Below are 23,611 nucleotides of genomic sequence, written 5' to 3'. Positions count from 1 at the left end.
CAACATCCAGCTCTGCCCCTGGGCCTGACACCTATAGGGTGGCACCTATAGAGATAAAATGATCTGTGTATAAAGTAGACAAAACTAGCTCCACCATGACCAGTTGGCATTACTAAGTGGTCCAGGGTCACTGTGCAGGTACAGTATGTCATTTTGTGTACAGTATGTGTTGCTAAAACGAGAGCGAGAAATAGCACACAACAACAGTAATAATATTGTAAAATTTAATTTCATGGCATTAATATAATGTATGTGAGCGGACAAGCTATCAAAATCAAAACAAAACAAAAAGAATATATTTTACACAAAATGAAATAAGCATCAGCAGCGTCATAGCCACTTTTGAGATGATGACTGAACGAGGAAGAGGAAAGCCCAAAAACAGGACTGCTGGTACGACTGAAACAGGAAGGATTCAAACCCAGGCCTCCAACACGCGGCAGGACCCGTCTACCAGGGAGACGTCTAGGCTTACAAGGTCTCAGGCAAAGCTATTCTGCTACGCTATCATGGGTAACTGTGGCAGCTACATACTGTACGCAGTACCGTCAGTCCTGTTTTTGCACTGGGATGTAGCAGATTGTACCTGGGTCAGATTACCATTTGAAATCAAGTCAAAACACTTCTTTCTGGAACTGATCGGTTGTGGCATAACGGAACTGACTCCACTGATCTAAAAAAGTGCAGATTCAGACAATATTGCACCCCAGGCGGATGGAAACATGCCAACACTGTGGATTTCAATGAATAATCGACCCAGGTGAGGAGGGACGTTTGCCGCGGGTTACAGGTTCTGACAGCACTGGAGTTTGCTCCCCCTCTGGCCGTCCGTGGTGGGTGGCACGCTGATGTCCACCACGTTGTTTCCCGGGGACTCGTCATGGGCGGACCGCTCAGCAATCTGTTTCTGCGAGACGATGCGGTAGATTTCTGTTTTTTTGAAAAGATGGAATAGAAACCAGATCATCCATTTTCACCCTAAATTTCCTTTGTTGTTTTGGGTGCACACTGACAATCACTGGTGGAAGAAGTATTCAGATCCTTTACTAAACTAAAAGTACTAATACCACACTGTAAAAAAAATACTCTGCACTCTTACAAGTAAAGGTCCTGCATTGATAAGGTTACTTAAGTAATAGTATGTTAAGTATCATCAGGAAAATGTACTTAAAGTAATAAAGTCAAAGTACTCACAATTTAGAAACTGGAAACGATCCAAACTCTTCTGTCAATCAACTAGCTGTTTAAAGGAACACGCCAACTTATTGGGACTTTGTCTTATTCACCGTATATCCCCAGAGTTAGATAAGTCCATACATACCCTTCTCATCTCTGTGCGTGTCGTAACTGTGTGACGCACCCACCGCTAGCCTCGCTTAGCCTAGATCCTGGAGGTAACCGGCTCCAACTAGCCTACTGCTCCCAATAGGTGACAAAATAACGTCAACATGTTCCTATTTACATGTTGTGTGTACAAATAACATGAGACACAGCCATCTTCTAACCGTATACATACTGGGAACTGTATTCTTAGAAGGCAAAGCACTGCTACTTCTGCTACTTGGGCGGAGTGATTTGCTCGCAGCACCTGAGAAGCCCCGTGGTGAGGAGCAGAGAGTTCACCTGGAGTTCGCTCAGAGTTGGAGTAATAATCCCTCCGCCCAAGTAGCAGAAGTAGCAGTGCTTCGCCTTCTGAGATAGAGTTCCCAGTATGTATACGGTTAGAAGATGGCTGTGGGTCATGTGACCTTGTTATTTGTACATGCTGTGACTATACAAATCACAACATGTAAATAAGAAGATGTTGGCGTTATTTTGTCACTTTTTTATTGCGAGCGGCAGCAATAGCGGTAAGGTCGATATACTAATTCTGGGCGTTACGGTGAATAAGCTAAAGTCCCAATAAGTTGGCGTGTTCCTTTAATGGTTTTAATTTTTTCAATAATTTCAGCTGGACTTGTAGGCCTGTACACTGTTGGGTGGTTTAATTTATAATAAAACATCTTATTTTATAAACTACATGTGTTTTGTGTGCAAAAATCTTAATTTGTAAAGTACCTACTAACTAAAGCATTCCGAATTAGGTAGTGGAGTAAAAAGTACACTATTTCTAGCGGAGTAGAAGCAGAAAGTGGCATGAAAAGAAAAGACTCAAGTAAAGTACAAGTACATCAAATTTGTACTTAAGTACAGTACTTGAGTTAATGTTTTTGTTACATTCCACCTGCTGACAATGATACGGGAAAAGGTAAAAAGTTAAGGTCAAGAGTTGAGTTACTAGAATCTTTTCAGCAGGTAATTGTTTTTTATTAAGATTCTTTTTTGGGTCTATTCCCTTTATTTGAAAGTGACAGTGGATAGACAGGAAAGGTGAGAGAGAGAGAGAGAGAGAGAGAGAGAGAGAGAGAGAGAGAGAGAGATGACACGCAGCAAAGGGCCGCAGGTTGGACTCGAACCCGGGCCGCTGCAGAGGACTCAGCCTACATGGGGCGTGCACGCTCTTACTGGGTGTGTCTTACCCCAGTGCCTGAACACGTGTCTTAAAGCTTGTGAGGTACAATCTTAAGCAACGCAGTTTCAGCTTACACAGTGGCCGTGTGTTATCAGAACAAGGTTAGGGAATGATTGGCGTATGAGAAGTTAAGTTGACCTTTTAAGAGAACCTTTCATTTCTTATCATTCAAGTGTAGCTCTGACGTCCCACCTCTGTTCACAAACATACCTGTAAGGATATTCTTGAAGGCTTCTTCAACGTTTGTTGAGTCCAAGGCTGACGTTTCTATGAAGGACAGATTGTTCTTCTCTGAGGGGGAAGAAAGAAAACAGCAGCAGAAGCAGCAGAATCAGAATTGGCAAGAGGAGAACCAAGGATTGTGATGTTTCATACACACATTCTGTTCTTGCCACCTTCAAACTAAGTTAATTCTAATTCTAATTTATCGCACGGAAGATAATACAGAGATCCGATTGAATGTATTACAACGTTTTCCCAATCGTTATAAGGCCTCCTGCACACTGCCTGTGTGGCGTGAGCGTGGCGTTTTCTATGTCTCTGCACACCAGAAACGTGTCTGACGCGGCACTGCTGCTGCTAGCCTTGTCTGTACACATGTATGTTTCACATTGATTTGAAATGTACTGCACTCAAGCAGTAGTATACTTCATGTTTAACATAAATATATACTTATTTGATTACGGCAAAGACAACGTCAGCAGTATTGACGGCAAAATAGGCTACAGAATATTTGGTTCTGTATTGACAAGTGCAATATTTGAAAATCGATAATTATTATTCTTTTTTTTTAAATAACATTTATATCTGCATTTATGTCAAAACCTAGAAACTTTCAAACATCAAAAGGCCATTTATTAAATGCATTTGTGTCAAAATGACATATAAACATCTTTTCCTATTCTATTTTGCCTGGAAACGCTTCCAACACGCTTGCGTGTCACGTGAAAAATAAAATAGGCGTCGGTTCTATTCCTAGCATGCACGCGTTTTCGGCGCGGCTTGAGCCGCGTGCGTGTCACGCAGGCAGCGTGTCACGCAGGCAGCGTGTCACGCAGGCAGCGTGTCACGCAGGCAGCGTGCAAGCCCTAACCTGTTAACATGGGAGCCGAGATAAAACCGGACACGCCACACAGCCCGTGTGCAGGAGGCCTCAAGCTTAGGTGTAGCACCCAAGTCGTTTTGGGCACCACCTAAGCTGAATTCATGTCAAATCAACGTGAGCATCAAAACTAACTAAACAAAATGACTTTCCTCAGATCTAATGATTGGAGTCGGTCCCCAATGGACTTCTCTAGCAAGTGGTTTAAAAGTGATCGGTTTCATTCTGGCCTTAAGTCTTCCACAAACCCAGGGAAAACACTATTAGATGTCAAATATCTTTAAAAACTATAACCACAATTTAAAAAATGTCTATAACTTAAAAAAAAAAAAAAAAAAAGACATTCTATAGAGATCCCTCTCCACACTCCAATAAAGTTCCAGTACCTGCGAAGGCCCGGGCCTCATCGGTCGGCACGGCCCTGAGGTGGCGCAGGTCGCTCTTGTTGCCAACCAGCATGATGACGATGTTGTTGTCGGCGTGGTCTCTCAGCTCCTTCAGCCAGCGCTCCACATTCTCGTAGGTCAGGTGTTTGGCGATGTCATACACTAAGAGCGCCCCCACCGCTCCCCTGTAGTATCTGTAACAGGACCAAGGACAACACGGTAACCACACATTTCACTGGTGATGACCGCTGGAAACGTCTGCAGGTCCATAAAAAGTTTTTTTTTTTTTTTTTTTCTGGTTTAGTCTTAAAAATCATTCTAGGCATTCAGTTTTAGTTTTTCATGACAAACATCTTTCTGTTGCTTGGACAGTGACTAATCCAGAATATACAGTAGTTAGTACAATCTGCATTCTGACTACTTTACTAACCATGGTTGGATTTCATTTTAGCATGTTGTTAACTAGATTGATATTCAGCTAATATATATTTTTAAAGCCGTCATGGGATGTTCACTTGAAATGGACTCACATTCTACTATATGTAAGGGTCTTAAATGGGTCTTAAATTCAATTCTATGTGAGATATTACGGCTAAAGTGAAACTTTGCTCTTTGATACTCTTGATTTATATTTATATTACCTTTATTTATTCAGCAGATCTAAGGGCAGTGTGATAAACTGCATCAAATGGCTTCAATGTAGAGGGAGCTGCATTTATGCATATAAATCACACGTGTCAAACTCAAGGCCCGCGGGCCAAATCCGGCCCCTCGCAAATTTTTATCTGGCCCGCATATCAATTTATGTTCACAATAGATTTGGGCCCGCCTAGATCTGAGCCAAACCAAAAAGACGGGAAACTTTTTTACAGACTGCAGTTGTGCAACACTGAAAGCAGAATTTGGCAGATTTGCCGACTTTGAGGCTCAGAAATTGCCATAGAAACAGAGAGTTTACATGTTCAGGCTTTGAAACAGGTTGTTGTAAAAAAAATAAAATGTATCTTTGATTTGCTAAACTCTGTGATAAACTCTATGATGGCTAAGGAACTTTTTTGCTGACTTTTTAGGGCTTTATGTCGACCAAACTGTTTGAGACACCAATAATACAGTCACAGGTATTTTTCAACTTTTCGGTTGAAAATCATGTCAAACATGTCTGGCCCTTAATGTAATTCTCATTTTCCAGTGTGGCCCTTAGTGAAGTTGAGTTTGACACCCCTGATATAAATGATATCATCGTAATGTAAAACTGATAGAAATCTAGCCTGAACAATCTGTTTCCTACAACTTTTGCTGCGGCAAGATTTATTCCCACAAATATAAAAGAATGCCAGTTTTGGCTTTAATTTCTTTTAAGTTCAGTTTTATGTGTTTTGAAAGACAGCTTATCATCCACCAAAATGCCCACATACTTGCAACAAGAAACTTTTCCGATGTGTGTCCCATCAAAAGTGGAGATGGCTCTTTTAATTAAAACAGTAGATAGATAAAAATCATATACTTTGTGCCATTTGAAATGTTTAACATTTATGAGATGCACTTAATGTATAGAGGGCATTGAGAGGGCTGCCTGGAGTTCTGTGTCTAACTCAAGAAGATTAAGCAGTACCCATGCTATCATCATTGTTAAAAAGTGCCATCTACCTCTTTAACTAAATGTTGTAGAACATATCCAAAAATGGGCCTCATTTTAGGGGATCTAGTCTGAAGGATAAAGTATTTGCCCACGCTGAGGCAGGACTATCTGCAGCTCTCAGACATGGACTCACGCCGAGGTGATGGCTCTGTAGCGCTCCTGTCCTGCTGTGTCCCAGATCTGAGCCTTTATCGTCTTGCCGTCCACCTGAATGCTGCGCGTGGCGAACTCCACCCCGATGGTGCTCTTACTCTCTAGGTTGAACTCATTCCGTGTGAAGCGAGAGAGAAGGTTGCTCTTCCCTACGCCCGAGTCCCCAATCAACACAACTGGGGAGGGAAAGAGGATGAGACAAGTGTGTTAGGATACTGTATGTGTGATAGGTGAGGTAGGAGCCATATATATTAATAGAGCCAAGAAATGTTGATATTGCATAAAGCAGTGCCTCTAAACGCTGGTTTCAACAGAACCCAGGGGCTTTGTGTTTGTGCGTGTGTGATTTATGGGCAGGGGTGTCAGACTGGGGCTTGAAATGGGCCCTCATGTGAGGAGGGCCCAAAAAGATGCTAGAATGAATAGCTGTGGTTATGGGGAGGGGCACATAGAGAATGCCTTTCTACAGGGCCCAGAATTTTATGGGATATGAAAAACACAGATTCCTACTGTAAAGTAGGAGTGTAACAAATTACAAAACACAAGACTTGAGTCAATACAGAACATTAGTGTTACAACCCAATAGTGCTTGAGAATATGCCTTTTTTTCATTTTAAATTCACTACAGTCTTTGGAATGGAATAAATGATTTTTTTCCCTGATCCATTCTAAATAGTTTCTCAGCAGCAACACAAAAAGCAGCTACAGCACAGCATTGTTTAACAGACAAAATGAATGGTGATTTGTTTGATAAGTCATGCGTATTATGCTGTGTAATACTGTATCGAACTGTAATGTCTGACACATTCATCCTTCCTCTTATGTTTTGTCTGATCATTTAACTAACCACAAACAACCATTCTTTTAGCTGAACTGTTCTACAGCCTGTTTTGGGTGTCAGCGTACAGACAACCACTGGCACAGAGGCAGAGCTACAGGGCAGAGTAGCTAAAGAAATATGTCCGTTAGAGGCCAACCACCCAAGACTATGAAGACGTACAGTTATTTCATCCATGCCATCAAATAACCAAAACAAGAATGTAAGCCTTGCATTGTGCACCTAAAATGATTACCCACTACATAAAGAGGTGCTGAATAAATTAGGGGTTTGCTGTTCATCCTGCATCTTTACTCTATAAGCTTGACCTATCAAAATTAGAGTTTGGTCTCATATTGCTTGTAGGGAGGTTTTAAGCTGATGTCAATTTTATTTACGACCCTGCATTCAAAACATTCTTTATACCTCTGAGATTCATAAGCCATCTACAGAAAAAAACTAAAGGAATGTGACACCAAAACTGTGAGGGGGTATAAATATGGGACTTTCATATTGAAAGCTTCAGAAAGTCAGGACTGTGGAGATCCAGCTGTGGGTCTGAATAGCTCCTGTGGCCTATACTGTTGAGCATCCATAAAGTGACGGCATGGATTGATTATTAACAGGCCTTCGTTGTGTTGTCAGAGGAGAGTGATTGATCAGGCATGGACCAGGGCTGAGCCGGTGCTCCAGAGGTGGAGCCTTTTGTTTGCTTCGACAAAAAGGAAATAGAGCCGAACTTTGTCCCTGTCGACATCGCGCTGGTTCCGGGCTGCAGGAAGCTGATAACAGGCTTCATCAAAACCTGAATCGACAGTTTCAGACCGCCTTGCCCTTCCTGTTTCGGCCGGGTACACAGACGACGGCTCGGGCAGAAACAGAGAGATAGACAGGGGGAGAGACACACACACAGAGAGAGAGAGAGGGGGAGAGACACACAAACAGAGAGAGAGAGAGAGAGAGAGAGAGAGAGAGAGAGAGAGAGAGAGAGAGAGAGAGAGAGAGAGAGCCTCCGGCAGATGCCCTATTCATCCCACAGAGGATACTTTGTTACATCTAAATGGCCCTTTGGCTTACACAGGCCCAGGATGTTAATGTGCCACAGGAGCTGATATCACGATCAAAGGAAGTCATTCTGGATCCGACTGGGATCTATAGCCTATAAACACAGACCTGGGTCTGGAACCGCTTCAATCTGACGCAACTGATCAGGCCTATTGATAGTCATAATGACACACTGCTTACACAAAGTTATGAGTTGCAGCATTTTCGGTCAATAAGAGCACGCAGGCTGGGTAACACTCCTCATCGGAGGATGGATGTTGTTGATCAGGAGAGGTAGAGGCTAATAACAGGCCTTTTATCGACCTCATAAGGCAAAATAAAAATACAAACATCAAATGTCATTCAATAAAGCAGGAAAGTGTTCACTCAAACGCCCAATCCTGCTCTATACGAGTTGATGAAAGTTTAATACAAAGGCTGAGCACGGATAGGGTGTTGCATCCCATACCTATAAATATAGCTGCAGGCGCTGTAATGTTACAATGACAGCATTATGTTGTAATAACACCAACCGATTATCATCCGGGCCGTTTCAGAGAGAAACATTAGTCTGTTTGCTTAGATGCGCATATCTATAGTCTGCGAAAATGACACAATAGGAGATGTAAAGGCATATCTAAAGCTCTGTCGGTGTGAGCCTAAAGGGGGAATGCAGTCATCTTTTTATTTATTTATTTATTTTACCTTTGAACAAGAAATCGTATTCGTCGTCTCGGTTCCCCATTCTAGACGAGGCCGCTCCAACGCTTGTCTCCGGAAGAGGATGTGTGAAAAGTGTGCGTATGAATTATCGTTATATGCCAGAAAAAAATATGGTAAAGGTTTGCGCTGAGACTCTGCGCCAGTGTTGGCTGTCAAGGCGAGCTGGTCGCAGAAAGGGAGAGCTCCCAACTCTGCAGCGGGAGGGGAGGAGTCCCTGCGCTTCACATGCCTTCCTCGGGGGGGCGCGCTTCACTCGCATGCCAGCAGATAGGCCTACCATGACCATCCAGCTGGAGACACGCAGTCGTTTATTTTGGAGTATTTTGTTAGAAGGATAACCCCTTGAGATGAATGTTCTCATTTTCGAGGGGGTCCTTGAAGCAGTTAAACAGCAAATACAAAATACATTCACACATACACACAGCACTCCCAAGCCTTACTCCAACACAAACTGATTCCCCCCCATATCAAAATTCTAGAAATATATACACACAATATATATATTTTAACTGTCTGTATATGGAGGTGTTTATATTGTATATCACTATTATTCCTCTTATTTCTTTTTTCTATTGTATTTCTATTTAACACATTTATAGAGGATTTTTTTACTCTCAATTCTTGTTATTTTGGCGCTGGTTTAAACCACTTTGGGGGATGCCAAAAAATCCTCTATGCAGAAAAACCCTGCCAATGGGATCAATAAAGTCTATCTTATCTTATATTATAATACTACAATACGATACTACATGTGAAAGTAACCTATATAGGATGCGATCATCCAGTGTGGCCCTAGACCCAGCATACAATTGTCTATCTAGTGTGTACATAAGTACTGTACTTGAATTCTGGAAGAGAGTCAGACTATTTGCATATATACAGTACATGCTCCATACATACACACACATACATATATATACATATATATATATATATATATATATATATATATATATATATATATATATATATATACACACATACACATACATATATATATATATATATATATATACACATACATATATATATAACATACATACATACATATATATATATATATATATATATATATATATATATATATATATATATATATATATATATACATATACACATACATACATACATATATATACATACATGTATACATACATGTATATATATACATACATGTATATATACATACATACATACATACATACATATATATATATATATACACATATATACATATACATATATACATACATACATACATACATACATACATATATATATAAAAAGAGAGAATTTGGCCCATCCATGAGAGAGAGAGACATCATGGCTTTCAAACGAGCAAAGTGGTGGTCAAGGCCAACCCTCCCTCCTTGTTTATTTCTAGAAAGAAACACGACAATGTATAAAAGGCTCCATTACCTTGTACCTCACGTTATGGCTCCGTAGCAGACGTTTTTGTAAAAATAGGCTAACGATTGTGTCATAACCACGCGACTTTACTGTCGCATAGTAGAGGAATTACCGTATAGTACAGGAGAAGCTCACAGGCAGTTTCGACATACGTTAGCTGTTTAGGTTTAATTACTAATGTTAACTATCATTTAAGTTAGCAATAATTAGCCTGTGTCTATGTTATCTCCTTACATATACCTACGCTCTCCGTCTCTGCAAGATTGGGAATGATTGAGATTTCTCTTGGCACAGCTACCAGAAGACTTCACACTTTCAGACACGTTGCTCACGTCACATTTACATTGTCTCTCTCAGTTGGAGGCTGCTCAGTAACGCTCAGCGCTCACCGGAAAAGTGCTTCTAATATCCTTCACTGGTCTCCGTCCAGTGCAACAGGCTCTGCTGTTCCATTTTATATATGTCAATGGTATTAGGGGACCACTAAGGTCAATATAAAAGCATCCAAAGAGCACCATATGTCATGGGACCTTTAAGTTAGATTTCCTCACTGACCAATTACAATTACAAACAGTATCTTTTTAAAATTAAAGAGGAAATACGAACTAAAAAATATAATAACATTGTAACTTTTTTTATTGTACTCACTGTACAGCATATCGTGATAATGTCTACTCTGTTTTGTAACAAGAGAATAAAACATGTAACAGTGAGCAACTCCAAGGACACAAAGGCGCCAATTGTGATTTATTTAGTGAGCTCAAATGAAACCCATTTAGATGTAATATCCTACATTAAATTATTTTATTATGTTATATTAGATTCAACTTTATTGTCATAGCACAGCACAGTAGAGCCTACAGGTAGGATATAGGCTACTGAAGGAAGGGCAAAGTGTAGGCCTACAGAATAAACGGTAATATAAATAATGTGAAAATCTCTGATATTTTGTTTAGACAGACAGTTGGGTTTGTGTGCAATGTTATTTAATTTTATCATTATAAAAGCACAAGGTTTTTTTCTTTTTAGGGTGGATTTTCCGTTTTTATGTCGCGCTGACAGCTGGCTCCGCCCCCAGCCCACCAGCTCTGCTCCTATTGGTTTAGCGGAAGGTCAGCTGCTGCAGCAGGGACACACGTGCAGCTACGCGCATTTCAAGATCAAGATGGCAGCCTCCGTGTGTCGGTGCTACGAGGTTAGACAACCATTCATGTCTTTTATTACAGCTCTTAAGTCTCCAGTAGATAATTTGGTGAAGAGTGTAGACATAAACGGTTTGTTGTTAGTCTTTTCACGTGCAGTTATGTTGGAGGGGGGGGGGGGTATTCCGTAGGCTGTTTTTTATGCAACAAAAGCTCGAGATGTCCGAGAGAAAAAGGCCTTGTTGCATCAGACTGACCGGCAGATTTCTTAATGTTCTTGTTTACCTATAAAGGTCTAAAATATACGTTCTGTTTTAGGTTTGTTGGTGAAAAGAAGTCTGTGTATAGTGGCTTAAAACCGGTCGTATTTAGGTAAATCCATGGGCAGATAAGGCTCGCAGAATCAGTGAACTCTTAATCACTTCTTAAAACCCATTTTTTATAGACTTGCTTTATGTGATACCGTCCCTTTCAACAACGTTTTTACTGCTCTTTATTTTTATTTATTTTACTGATTCTATTGCTTTTACCCTTTTTATTTGCACATTTTTAATTGCCATTTATTTTATTGCTTTTATTTTTATTTATTTTTAAGGTGCCATTTATTATTTTTTATTCATAAATAGTAAGCCTTTTAGACTCCTACGTAGTCAGGCAATGAAGCATTGTTTGTTACAAAACACAACAGGCGTAACAAGATTAATAATAGTGGTATAATCTCTTCTATAAGTAATACTGGTGTTACAACACATTCTGTGACTCATCAGATTCTGCCACCTGACTAGGCATTTCAGCTATCTTGTCAGTGCAAATGGTTTTATCACCACACACTTTAGTTTGACAGCTATTACTACATGTGGGGTCCCTCCTATAGCATCAACATGTGTGACCCTTTCTAGCAGTGACAAAATATGTGACTGTGTATTTGGTTCACATAGGTGTTCACAGAAATGTCTTCACTCGTAATTAAACCCACTAACCCTGCAGATACAGAGAGGTGACAAATTAAAGGAAAAGCTGAATGTTGACTGACAAGCATAACAAATACATATTCTTCTAAACAGGTGTGTACTGTATGAAATAACCAAGCGTCGTTCCCTGGGACAATGTGTAAAAATGCTGAGCTGGCCTTCTTTAGAATTGCTTTTCGGATCAATATTGCAAGAGGAAAACCCCTAAGTGTCCACCATACCTTACTAACTTTTTTTCCCCCCAATGTCCCCAATTTTCCTATTGTAAATCCTTGCCCTCTGTGAGGGCATGACTCTTAAGTCATTAACCACCTGTCACTCATTCTCCATCCATTGCTGCCATGGCAGAGTCAATGTTTATTACTAACAGTGGCTTTCTCTCCATTTGCAGCTGGTTGGCAGACGAGCCTTGGCCCTCTGCTCCAGGCCTCTGGTCTCTCCAGTGTGGAGAGGAGATGCCTACACGTTACATCGGAGCTCAGCTGCAAACGTGCAGGTACATGCTGACAGCTCCCATTCATCAGTTGTTTGTGTAACTTTAAAAGAATGAATTTAAGTTAGAAATTGTTTTTTTTTTTTTTACACTTATGTGTCCCGTTTTTAAGGTTGCCTTCTTTCAAACAAAATAGTAGGACTGGGTGTAAATAATCGATTCTCCAATTAAAATTGGTCTTTGAGTGATCGGATATTGATAAATAAAATCCCGAAATCGATCTTTTAATATGCTTTTCACCATAAGTGTGGTGAATTGATCCCCTTTTTGGGCATACGTTATCTGATAATCTCTTTTATATCCAAGAAAAATTGGTATTGTAAGTGAAGTTTTAATGATATTAAAATCGGACATGTAATCAAATCGGAACTTTGTGGTTTGAAATCAAATCTATTCTGAAGTCCTGCATTCTGTTCTATCTCAACAGGTGCGATATGCTTCAGGACGTAAAGGCTTCCTGGGAGAGTTTGTGGATAATCTGCGTCAGGAATTCAGTAAGAATCAGGAGATGAAAGAGAACATAAAGAAGTTCAGAGAAGAGGCCAAGAGGCTTGAGGAGTCGGACGCTCTGCAACAAGCTCGCAGAAAATATGTAAGAACATGATTTGGTTTGTAGTTTTGGGGATTTTTATATGAGACAATATCTCTTTGAATAATGATTGATTTGTTTTGCATTAATGTAATTTATCTGCATCAACCAGGATTCGTTTTACATGGTTTTATTTTTGTAACGTGCACACATTAGTTATTTTTTATTTCCTTCAATAGAAATCTATAGAGTCTGAGACAGTGAAGACTTCAGAGGTGTTTAAGAAGACCTTTGGCTCCCTGTCAGAGACCGTCAAGGAGGTAAGGTATCAGCAGCACTTTGTCTGGTTTACCAATAAACCAGTCATACTTCATACAGCCTCAAATTGGAGGAAAAAAAAGTTCTAATAAAGTCTTCTTGGTTTCTGGAAAAGCCACATACTGTATATTTAACCATGTCGTCTTACTAACTGCATCTATCTTGTGTGTGTGTGCATGTATCGGAATAATGGCCATAGGGTCTCGAAGAGGTGAGTCGTACTGACATCGGGAAGAAGATCAAGGAAAGTGTGGAGGAGGCTGCCAAGACAGCCATGCACTCTGCTGAGACCGTCTCCAAAGGAGGAGAAAAACTGGGCAGAACCGGCGCATTCAGGGCCATCTCACAGGTCAGAAGAGAAAACATAATATCCATACATTTCCAAGCTTTTGAGCTCAAAATGTCAGCATCTTCTTGTCATCTCATGCTCTTGGGGGAATTATTAGAATTGTTGGGGCTTTGTAAATTATAGAGTTTGGTCTAGACCTACTCTATCTGTAAAGTGTCTCGAGATAACTCTTGTTATGATTTGATACTATAAATAAAATTGAACTGAATCTCTTAGTTAACACTAAGCAGATGTTCATGGGCCATTATTCTTGCTGTACAAATGAAGTCACTCAAACATTTGCACAGGTCAGTAAGTCAGTGCTCATGTGAAGGAAACTGCTTATGAAGAATTGCTTATGTTTTCTCTACTTTTCACTCCAGTTAGTTCTGACAATATTTGGCTGATGCTGTTGCAAATGAGTCGACGGGTTGTTTCCAGAGAATATACTGTAATATAGTGAGAAATCACAGTGATTACAAACCGGGGGGGGGGGGTAGAGCAGGGTGACTTTTAACCACAAGGTTGACAGTTCGATCCCCAGCTCCACCTGTCCTTGAGCAAGACACTCAACCCCAAGTTGCTCCCGATGGCAGGCCGGAGCCTTGCATGGCAGCTCCACCACATCAGTGTATGAATGAGAGGTAAAGCTCTTTGTCCGATAAGGTAGAAAGGCGCTACATAAATGCAGACCATTTAGCATTTTATCAAAGCATTCAGGTGAAACTTACTTTTGAATTCCACACAAGAATTCAAAAGTTCCACACAAGACTCAGACTGCAGATATTCAGCTCATATGGTGTACTGACCCGATAGTCCTGTACTGAATGGTTCTGTAGATATACACATGTAGTGTCCTACCCCAGTTATAATACAACTGTGTGTGATCTCTGTAGGGTGTGGAGACCATGAAGAAGGAGATAGATGTCGGCGATGCCGGCGCTTACAGAGCTCCCTCGCAGCTAAGGAAGAGAAGCGATTTCTCCTCCAAAGGAGCCGACAGCGACACTAGAGTGTTCGAGGCTAACGAGTGAGTAGCTGTTGGAACTCAAAAGGTGTTTTCCCCTCTGCTGTAAGAATATATCTTCACCAGGACAATGTATGCTAAAGGTGCAGTAACTGATGCTGCGCAAAAATTGTTGATATTTGAACTCAATTGCCAAACAAATACAACCTCTCCTTTAGAAGCTCTGCCCACCAAATTCACAGACAGATAACTACTGGCCGGCACATTCACATGCTGCCTCCCCCATACCCCTCTAGCATCAACTGTCGTCGCCTGTTGCCGATTGGCTGCAATACTGTTTTGTGGCTCGTGCACTCCCGTTTGTTTTCCATTTACACGGCCAGGGCTGTGTATCAACACAGAAAATAGAGAGCTAGGTGACCGTGAGGAGATAATTGCTGAATTTGACAAAAAGTGTATTGGAATAACATCACTTACTATACCTTTAATCCATAGCCACATTTGTTTGGGGTGGCAGTAGCTCAGTCCGTAGTGAGTTAGGTTAGGAATGGGAGGGTCGCTGGTTCATGTCCCCGTGCAGACCGAAGTACGGAGTGTGGACTGGTAGCTGAAAAAAAAAAATAATTGTTAACATCTCTAATGTCGGATGTGACTTTTTTGTATTTTGTTATGCAGAGAGGATATGGGTGTTGTTCTCCACAAGGATTCAAAGTGGTACCAGCAGTGGAAGGAGTTCAAGGACAATAACGTTGTTTTTAACAGTAAGGAAATACTTTGGAATTCATGTTGTGTAATAAAATCATCTACAGTCGCACATGTGTAATTTCCTTTAAAGGCAGCAGGTGGCACCAGAGTCTTTACAGTAGTGCATTATAAAGTAAGTTAGTTCAGGCATCAGGTGTAGACCATTCCTCCACCATTAGCACTGAAAAACACTTTTTGTTAAAACAAGTCAAAATCATAAGAATCACAGAAGGATTTAATGCCAAGTAAAACACTTGCAAGAAATTTGCCTTGGTGATTGGTTTCAACATAAACAAACATAGTAAACATTAATATAAAATAAACAATAAATAAATATAGAAACGGAAACAAATACATACAGAATAGAAAAGAAAAAAAGATCTGTTAAGTGATCCTCACCTCAGTATTTCTTTTTTGTTTCCTACAGGATTCTTTGAGATGAAGATGAAATATGATGAAAGTGACAACGCCCTGGTCCGAGCATCCAGAGCTGTGACTGACAGAGTCACCGGCTTCCTAGGTAATGCTCCACCATAGTTGGTTTTGATTTGGCAGTTTCTTGTCATTATTGTAATCTCTTTCTCTAAACTGATCTACACACAACATAATTAACAAACTGTTCCCAAAACAGAATAAAACCTGATTTCTCATGTCATTATAAAACAATATGGGAAAATACGTTGGCCATTTAAACAGGTAGTTTTAACAAAACAAGCAGACGTTAACACGTTTGCCCATTTTAACCATAATAGCTATTCATTTCCGAAATAAAGTCTGCAAGTTTTAATAAAACGTGTCCAATGTAGAGAAGATTGCATGTTGTTTACAGCTGCCGAGTCAAGTTGTGAGTGATGTCACTACACATCTTTGCTTAGAAACAAAACATGTGCTCTATGTTGTGGCCAGATTTTATAGATAAATGTGGGTATTTCAAAGACGTAGGATATCAAATTATATTTGTTAACGTCCCATCTATAGTAGCGACTGATCGGTTTGTTGTGGCTGTTTGTTTTTCAGGTGGTCTTTTCTCTAAAACGGAAATGTCCGAGGTGCTGACAGAGATCGTGAAGGCAGACCCCACCTTTGACAAAGACTCTTTCCTCAAACAGTGTGAGAAAGACATCATCCCTAACATACTGGAGGTAAATAGACTTTTCTACTCTGTTTGTCCTCGACTCTAACTATCTTCCTTCAGAGTCTTTGCTCTTATTTACTAAGGAGGCGAAGAAAAGACTTCCAACTACAGATGAAGGTCTTGCTTCGTTAAACGTGACATTTTATTCATGCGTAGATCAGATTAAGTAAATTACTTTGTGTTAGACTGCGATGGACTGGCGACCTGTCCAGGGTGTACCCCGCCTTTCGCCCGACGTATGCTGGGATTGGCTCCAGCCCCCCCACGACCCTGTGCGCGGGATAAGTGGTTGACGATGGATGGATGGATGGACTTTGTGTTAGAATTGACAAAGTCAAGCTGGAGCGGTCGGATTTTGAAGCAAGTTCTAAGCAAGCTGAGCAGCAAAAGACCTATATGCAATCATTGACGTCAGGAAACACTCAAAATAATGTGCTGTAATGAAATCGCTGAATTTAACAGAATAAGTTTGGTTGTCTGGCTCAGTGTGTTCTGTGAAATACCCTTCTGACGTTGTAAACGATAACCAATAACCTGTCCTTTCTGCAGGCCATGATCCGCGGAGAGCTGGATGTATTAAAAGACTGGTGCTATGAAGCTGTAAGTTGTATGCTGCTGCCTCTACATTTTGTGTTCAATCATACTCTAAATAAATACAGCGTAGAAAGTGAAATGGGTTTTGCGTTTGAGTCTGAAATCAGGCCCAGCAGCATCTCTGTATTGTTATTAGGGCTGTCAATCAATTCAAATATTTATATTTACATATTAACAACAGGCTGCATTTGAGCATTGAATATTAGAATATTATTTTAATATATATAAAAAAATTGACAGCTCTATTGTCCATAGTATACTCGTGATTAATAAAATTGTATCTGTTCTAAATGTACTTTAAAGGGGATATTTTTCTAGTTTTTAATGCTCTTATCAACATGGGAGTGGACAAAGATGCTTGCTTTATGCAAATGTTGATTATTATTGCAATAATCCAAAACAATACTCTCCAGAATAACCTCAAAAGGTACTGTAGGCCCAAAAAAATATGCTGAAAGCATAATATGGCAAACTCAAGCCCATCGAGCACCAACAGATAGGCACACTGACCTGAATGTAACACGACTTGGTAATACTAACACCAGTGGCACCGGCAGGATTCTATTTTATAATACGCACAATTATTGGGCACGCTTGAAGGCTACCTTTACCGTTAAGGGTCACAGGCGCACCTACTGTACACAGTCTACTTAGCAAACGAGTAAGGTTCACGTTATTTGCACCCCCCCATAAAAAAAATAAAAAAAAAAAAAAAAAAAAAAAAAAAAAAAAAAAAAAAAAAAAAAAAAAAAAAAAAATTAAAAAAAAACAAAAAAAAATAATATTTTTTTAAAAAAAAAATATATATATATATATATATATATATATATATATATATATATATATATCTGAATAAGCCACCGAGGGCAAACTTGCTGTCAGACCTGTGTTCTAGGCTACTGACACCTGCTTTACAACAGTGCCGCCTACTGGTAGAATGCAGCAGACATACAGAGATGGACCATAACAGACCTGTGATCTGGGCTAAAAAAAATAACTAATGTCCAGTTCGCTGTATAACTTTGAATCCAGCGATCGATGTATTCACAGTTATAAAGGCCTATGCTCACTGTAATGTTCCACTTACAAATTGGAGACACGTGTAAAGATCCCCCATTAACCGGTTATTAAAGCACTCAAAACAATGTCGCAATGTCTCGCAGAATAAAAGCACTCTCACTTAACAGCCCAGGTAACAACAACAACAACAACAACAACAGAGATTACGCTAGGAGTTTGCAGACATACTTTTTGAAATACCGTAGGCTACAGCAAACTACTAAAATGTGTAGCGGTGCGCAGAATGTTTTCACACAGGCTCAATCTGGAGCTACACATTTAATTCCGATTTTCTGCAAAATGGCAAAAAAATATATATATACAGTACATTGGATAGCTACACTTAGTTCATTTTGTACACAGACTATTTGTTGCAGCGCGCAATGGAAACACACAGGAAAACAGCCAGCAATAGCCCAAAGAAACACAAAAGTCGGCATATACAAGAACAATGCCATTGAGCAGCATCATTATGAGAACAGGCCGATAGTAACAACACTATGCAACAGCAAAACCAAACCAAGTTTCTACAATAAACAATCTGAAAAGCCAGATACAATTAAATATATGACATACTATCATACCTATATGAAGTTCCTTCTGCGTCTCCCCGGTGCGTCAACGTCTTGCAGAACAGCCTCCGCATTGACTCTTAATATCATGATGGATGTTCATCATCGTAAATCCACTCAGTCGTTGTCAGGTATTCCTGAGAGCTACGTCTTCAACGGCGGAACGTCACTCAAAGCACGCGGAGCAATCATGTAGCCGGCTGCTAGCTACCGTCTGCAGCACTAACGTTAGCAGCGGATCCACGGCTCTGCCTTTTGCTGCTCTGCAGAATCTCCACAGCTCTTCGGGGCAATTAGTTTATTAGGCATATTTTTAAAAGCTGTTAATTTGTGTTCTTTTGCTAATTTTAGGCTATGATACCGGTAAACTCAGCCGTTGTCAACTTCAAAATCAAGCGCCAGAAATTGTGATCGTGCGCAACCAGTGACGCAACAGTCATCATCTTTCAAACGTTGCCTCTAACGCAGGGGTGTCAAAAATACGGCCCGTGGGCCAGAACCGGCCCACCGTATGTGGCCCATGAACTAAAATTAGTTTGACAACCCTGCACGGCTTAAGTGAACAAGGGTAAAGTTAAGGCAATGGATAAACCCCAAAATGCATCTCAAGCACATTATTCAGTAAAATAAAGACAGGATTTACCGTTGTCAATTTTTTATTTTAAAGATTAAATGTAAAAAAAAAATCATAAAGATATGAAAAAATGTACGCACAGGATTACGGCTGCCGGCGACACTGACTAACAACGCAGTGTCCCACTTTACACTTGTAAAAGTTGAACATCCCAAGCAGCTCAACACAAAACAATGGACCTTGTGCATTACAGCAACAGACACATTGACAAGTACATTGGTCAGCTAAATGTAACAATGTAATTGTAAGCGTGGCCTGCCTTTGGCGAGGGGGAAGAGGGTTCTCTGCATCAGCTGTATGCTTGGCCAGCAAGTGGTTTTTCAGACTGGACCTACTTCCGGTTGTAACTCAGTTTACATTGACAGTACATGCAAATAAGTTTGGTGTTGTGGAGAGAAGCATCTGGAAGGGCTTTGGAATTAACTTCTTCATCCATTTCTGCTTAAGGAGCTTCGTTTCTTTCAACATTACTGCTGCACTGCATGTGTTTGGGCCAAATCACCAAACGTGCGTTTTTCGCACATCAAAAATATTTGTGGCATTAAAAGGGAATTTGCGTTAACTCGTTATGGAACTTTTTCACAGCAGACATTTTGACTTGTCATAGTAAGAAAAGCACAGCTGAGATTGATAACCTTAACGATGGCTCAATTCCATCAAGTGTCCCAGTAAGATATTTCAGTGAGTCAGCATGCCTAATACCAGGACCTCTCCTAAGTGGAATGCAGCCATCAGTAATGGTTTTGAATACACCTGTTTTTTTTCCTACTATGACATGTCAACATGTCTGCTGTGAAAAAGGTCTATCGTCGTGTTGATTTTGACAGCCCTAATTTTTATATACATATATCTTGTAATATATTTATATCAGCCATGTTCCACGTCTCTTTGTCAATGTTTTGATGTATTTGCAAATAGGCACAATGGCTTTTTCACAAAATGGAAACCCTCACTAACGGGGAACTGTGTTGGTCCGTCCACTTTAGGTGGCATACAAGTTTGTGTGAAGCTTCATTTTCATTTTCATGCCCAATGTGTTATCCTCACCTGTCCACAGACGTACAGTCAGCTGGCTCACCCCATCCAGCAGGCCAGAGGCCTGGGGCTGCTCTTCCAGTCCAAAATCCTTGACATTGATAACATAGATGTAAGTGCTTTCACACTTGTACACCAGCCATCTCTCTCTCTCTCTCTCTCTCTCTCTCACACACATACACACACACACACACACACACACACACACACACACCTCTGTGTTCTCAGATGTCTAAGAAGTGATATCCGTAATTACTTTTTCTTCTCTGTATTCAGCTTTTTCCCTCTCAACTAACATTCACTTCACTTACATGCACCAAAGCAGACATCATATGTTGTTTACATGCCAGAAAATGTAAAAGAATAACCCCTTTAGTTAAGTGTGTTCTTCTCATTTGATTGTTTGTTGATAGTCTCTTGCTGTGTTGTAGCTAGCGATGGGTAAGATGATGGACCAGGGCCCAGTGCTGATCATCACCTTCCAGGCTCAGGTTGTCATGGTGATCCGCAGCCCCAAAGGAGAAATTGTGGAAGGAGATCCGGTCCGTAAACTCCTAATTACTTGCACCAGAATAGTGAATCTGATATAATTGATAAAACAAGATTTATTTCAAGGAATGGCTGAATTTAGATGAGCACTCAACAACACATGTCCCATTCCCTCTCCTTACCGTCTCTTCGGGACTGACCGTCTGCTCTTCTCCTCCCTCAACAGGAGAAGGTGATGAGGATGATGTATGTTTGGGCGTTGTGTCGGGACCAGGAGGAGCTGAACCCTAACGCAGCCTGGAGACTCCTGGACATCTCTGCCTCCAGCACCGAGCAGGCTCTCTAGGAGGAGGCAGAGTGCAGATGAAAAGGCAGACATGGGACACACCAACTGTAGAAGATACAGGGATGTGCCTGGAACACCTGCACGTACTGACTCACACATCCGTAAACATCTGAGCGCAGAGATCACCCATGCTCCTGTGTCATGCCAAAGACTGTATTTGCAAACACACATTTCCGAAATGCCGCCCAGAGTATTCATGTGCACATGTATATATTCATCCACTCTATGGTGCAAGGATATACATGAACATAGAGATAAACTACCGGTATATGCTATGTGATGGAAAACATGCGTGTTTTTTTTTTGTGTGTGTGTGTGTGTGTGTGTGTGTGTGTGTGTGTGTGTGTGTGTGTGTGTGTGTGTGTGTGTGTGTGTGTGTGTGTGTGTGTGTGTGTGTGTGTGTGTGTGTGTGTGTGTGTGTGTGTGTGTGTGTGTGTGTGTGTTGTCTCTTGCACCGGTGAGCTCGGTGTTTGGGTTTCCAGGTGGAGAGTAAATACAGAACATTTTTGAACGGATGGAACCAAGTTTTTCACAAACTGGCTAAAAAATGAGCCTGTGCCATTCCTTCATTGTTTTATCCAATGGTAGAGTCCATCCATACCAGCCTGGTGGCTAGTTTTAAGAAGACCGGTGGGAAAAAATGGACATGGCACCTGTGACTTTACCCTCTCATCTCAAGAGAGATATCTTAAGACTAAAACTAGGTTTAATGTGTCAAATAATATCAACAGGAAATACAAATTTGGGCAGTGGGGTGGAGCAGCAACCAACAGACCTAACTTGAAGTTAAGACTTCAAGTAAAATTTTACACATGATCGGTTTACTTGTCACAAGGAGTCTATTAGTTATGTATAATGTCATCCGTGGCTCTAGAGGGAAATATTTTGAAAATAAATGATTTAAAAATATAAAAACAACCCTGATGATTTCATCAGAGTAACCTCAGATTGGTCTTGAGACAGCTAGAAAGGGTCCTACGAAAGATGCCATTTGCATTATGGGAAACAGTGTTTTTCTAGTCTGGCTTACGGGATGTATGGTGCGGCTATAAAGCCTGACATACCTGTCTGTGAGGATCTGCCAACAAATGTGTGTACAATTTGCCTATGCAAACACCAAATGTAATATAAAAAGAACTGCACGTCCACTTTCTGGTGTATATCTGGCCCTTCAATGACCCCTTAACAAACAACACTTTAAAATCACGAAAAAAAGACCCATAAGAGAGGTGAAATTCAGTGAGACAGTCTTCAATGTTTTCAGAGAGAAAATGGCTGTAGTTTTCTTTTTCTAGGCCAAATTCCCATGGACCATTAAATGAAAAGCATCTTAAAAAGGTGCAGTACTCGAAATACTGGAGAGTCATTCTCTGCTCAGGACGCCATTACTCCACTTTATCTTTAGTTGGCAAATATTTGTTTGCTGCTACATTAATATTCTGACTATCGAGTACAGCCCCTTTTTCTAGCATTGGCTTCAAAATTCAGCTGAGTTAGTTTCTGCTTGGTTCCTGCTGGCTTTCACGTCAAACTTATCAAAAACATACATAATAAATCAAGTTAGATAAGGATTGACCCATATAATATAGGATGTAATGACCTGTGTAGTCAGGCTCCATGCTGTGATGTGTACTGTAGCTCAGAGCGCCTGAGAGAACACAAGCAGCTGGAGAAAACATGTCCTTGTGTTTGTATTTGAAAGGCTGCATATGTTTTCTCAAGTTGTTGTGCATTGGGCTCCCAGCCACTGTATATTCTGTACACCATCAATAAGAAGAACTGTATTGTATCTACATATTAATATAAGCTCTCAACTCCTTGTAAATATATTAAATGTCGAGTACTGCTTCTTTGGGACCACATTCAAATGTGTCATCATGGCAGCTTTGTTGTTTGAGGATCATTTGCCATCTCATGCTGTACATTTTTCAGCTGTTTGTTTTACTAAAAATGTTTGTTTTGCTGTTATGCATGTGGTTTTTCAAGAGGTTAGTGCTGAAGATGAAAACTTGAATGAATAAGCACATTACTGTACCCGTTGTGTCGACTGTTTTCTGTCACTGTGTGACCCCCGTGGGCCTCTACTCCCGATTGAACACATTTATGATTGTACTGTAACTCTTTCCTTGACTACTTAAATAATTTACAGAAACATCCCATTATTGTGAAGAGAAGCTGAGCTCATGGCGAATATCTTTAGTGCCTAGATTTATTATAAGACAGGAATTTGAGCATGTTTTTTTTTTTTTTTTTTGTATAACAGTTGTCATTCACGGCCAAAGCATGTGATGTGAGATGGTCCAACTAGAATTCATGACTTCCCCTGCTGGCCACACCATGCTCAAGTAACATTCCTGGTGTGTGCTGATGATATTTGTCACTCATATATGTCAAATAAAACCCACCAATTATATACACCAATATTTTTAAATTAACTAACTTGAACAATATGTGAGCGGACTCACTGAT

At 40.4% G+C, this 23,611-nt stretch overlaps 2 protein-coding genes across 3 annotated transcripts; one reads left to right on the top strand and one right to left on the bottom strand.

Moving 5' to 3' along the window:
* Positions 1–210: 210 nt before the first annotated feature.
* Positions 211–15,140, bottom strand: LOC120568812 (ras-related protein Rab-11B). 2 transcript variants are annotated; one of them, XM_039816523.1, is made up of 5 exons: positions 15,017–15,140; positions 5,773–5,968; positions 4,001–4,194; positions 2,723–2,803; positions 211–930 (listed from the first exon to the last, which is right to left on the bottom strand). In XM_039816523.1, exons 1-5 carry the CDS (start codon positions 15,033–15,035, stop codon positions 785–787), a joined length of 636 nt encoding a protein of 211 aa, XP_039672457.1. In that variant the 5' UTR covers positions 15,036–15,140; the 3' UTR covers positions 211–784. The 2 variants fall into 2 exon arrangements, with proteins under 2 accessions (XP_039672457.1, XP_039672455.1); XM_039816521.1 differs by lacking the exon at positions 15,017–15,140 and adding an exon at positions 8,359–8,582.
* Positions 10,905–23,176, top strand: LOC120568811 (mitochondrial import inner membrane translocase subunit TIM44-like). Its single transcript, XM_039816520.1, has 13 exons — positions 10,905–10,981; positions 12,291–12,395; positions 12,820–12,984; positions 13,161–13,241; positions 13,439–13,588; positions 14,464–14,597; positions 15,210–15,295; positions 15,706–15,798; positions 16,296–16,420; positions 16,963–17,013; positions 20,330–20,419; positions 20,739–20,849; positions 21,023–23,176. The coding sequence occupies exons 1-13, from the start codon at positions 10,952–10,954 to the stop codon at positions 21,140–21,142; spliced, it is 1,341 nt and encodes a 446-aa protein (XP_039672454.1). The 5' UTR covers positions 10,905–10,951; the 3' UTR covers positions 21,143–23,176.
* Positions 23,177–23,611: the final 435 nt, after the last annotated feature.

The sequence above is a fragment of the Perca fluviatilis genome, chromosome 11, assembly GCF_010015445.1.
Source record: "Perca fluviatilis chromosome 11, GENO_Pfluv_1.0, whole genome shotgun sequence".
Classification (NCBI taxonomy): domain Eukaryota; kingdom Metazoa; phylum Chordata; class Actinopteri; order Perciformes; family Percidae; genus Perca; species Perca fluviatilis.
The sequence above is the reverse complement of the archived record's forward strand: the minus strand, read 5'-3'. Positions and strand labels throughout refer to the sequence as shown.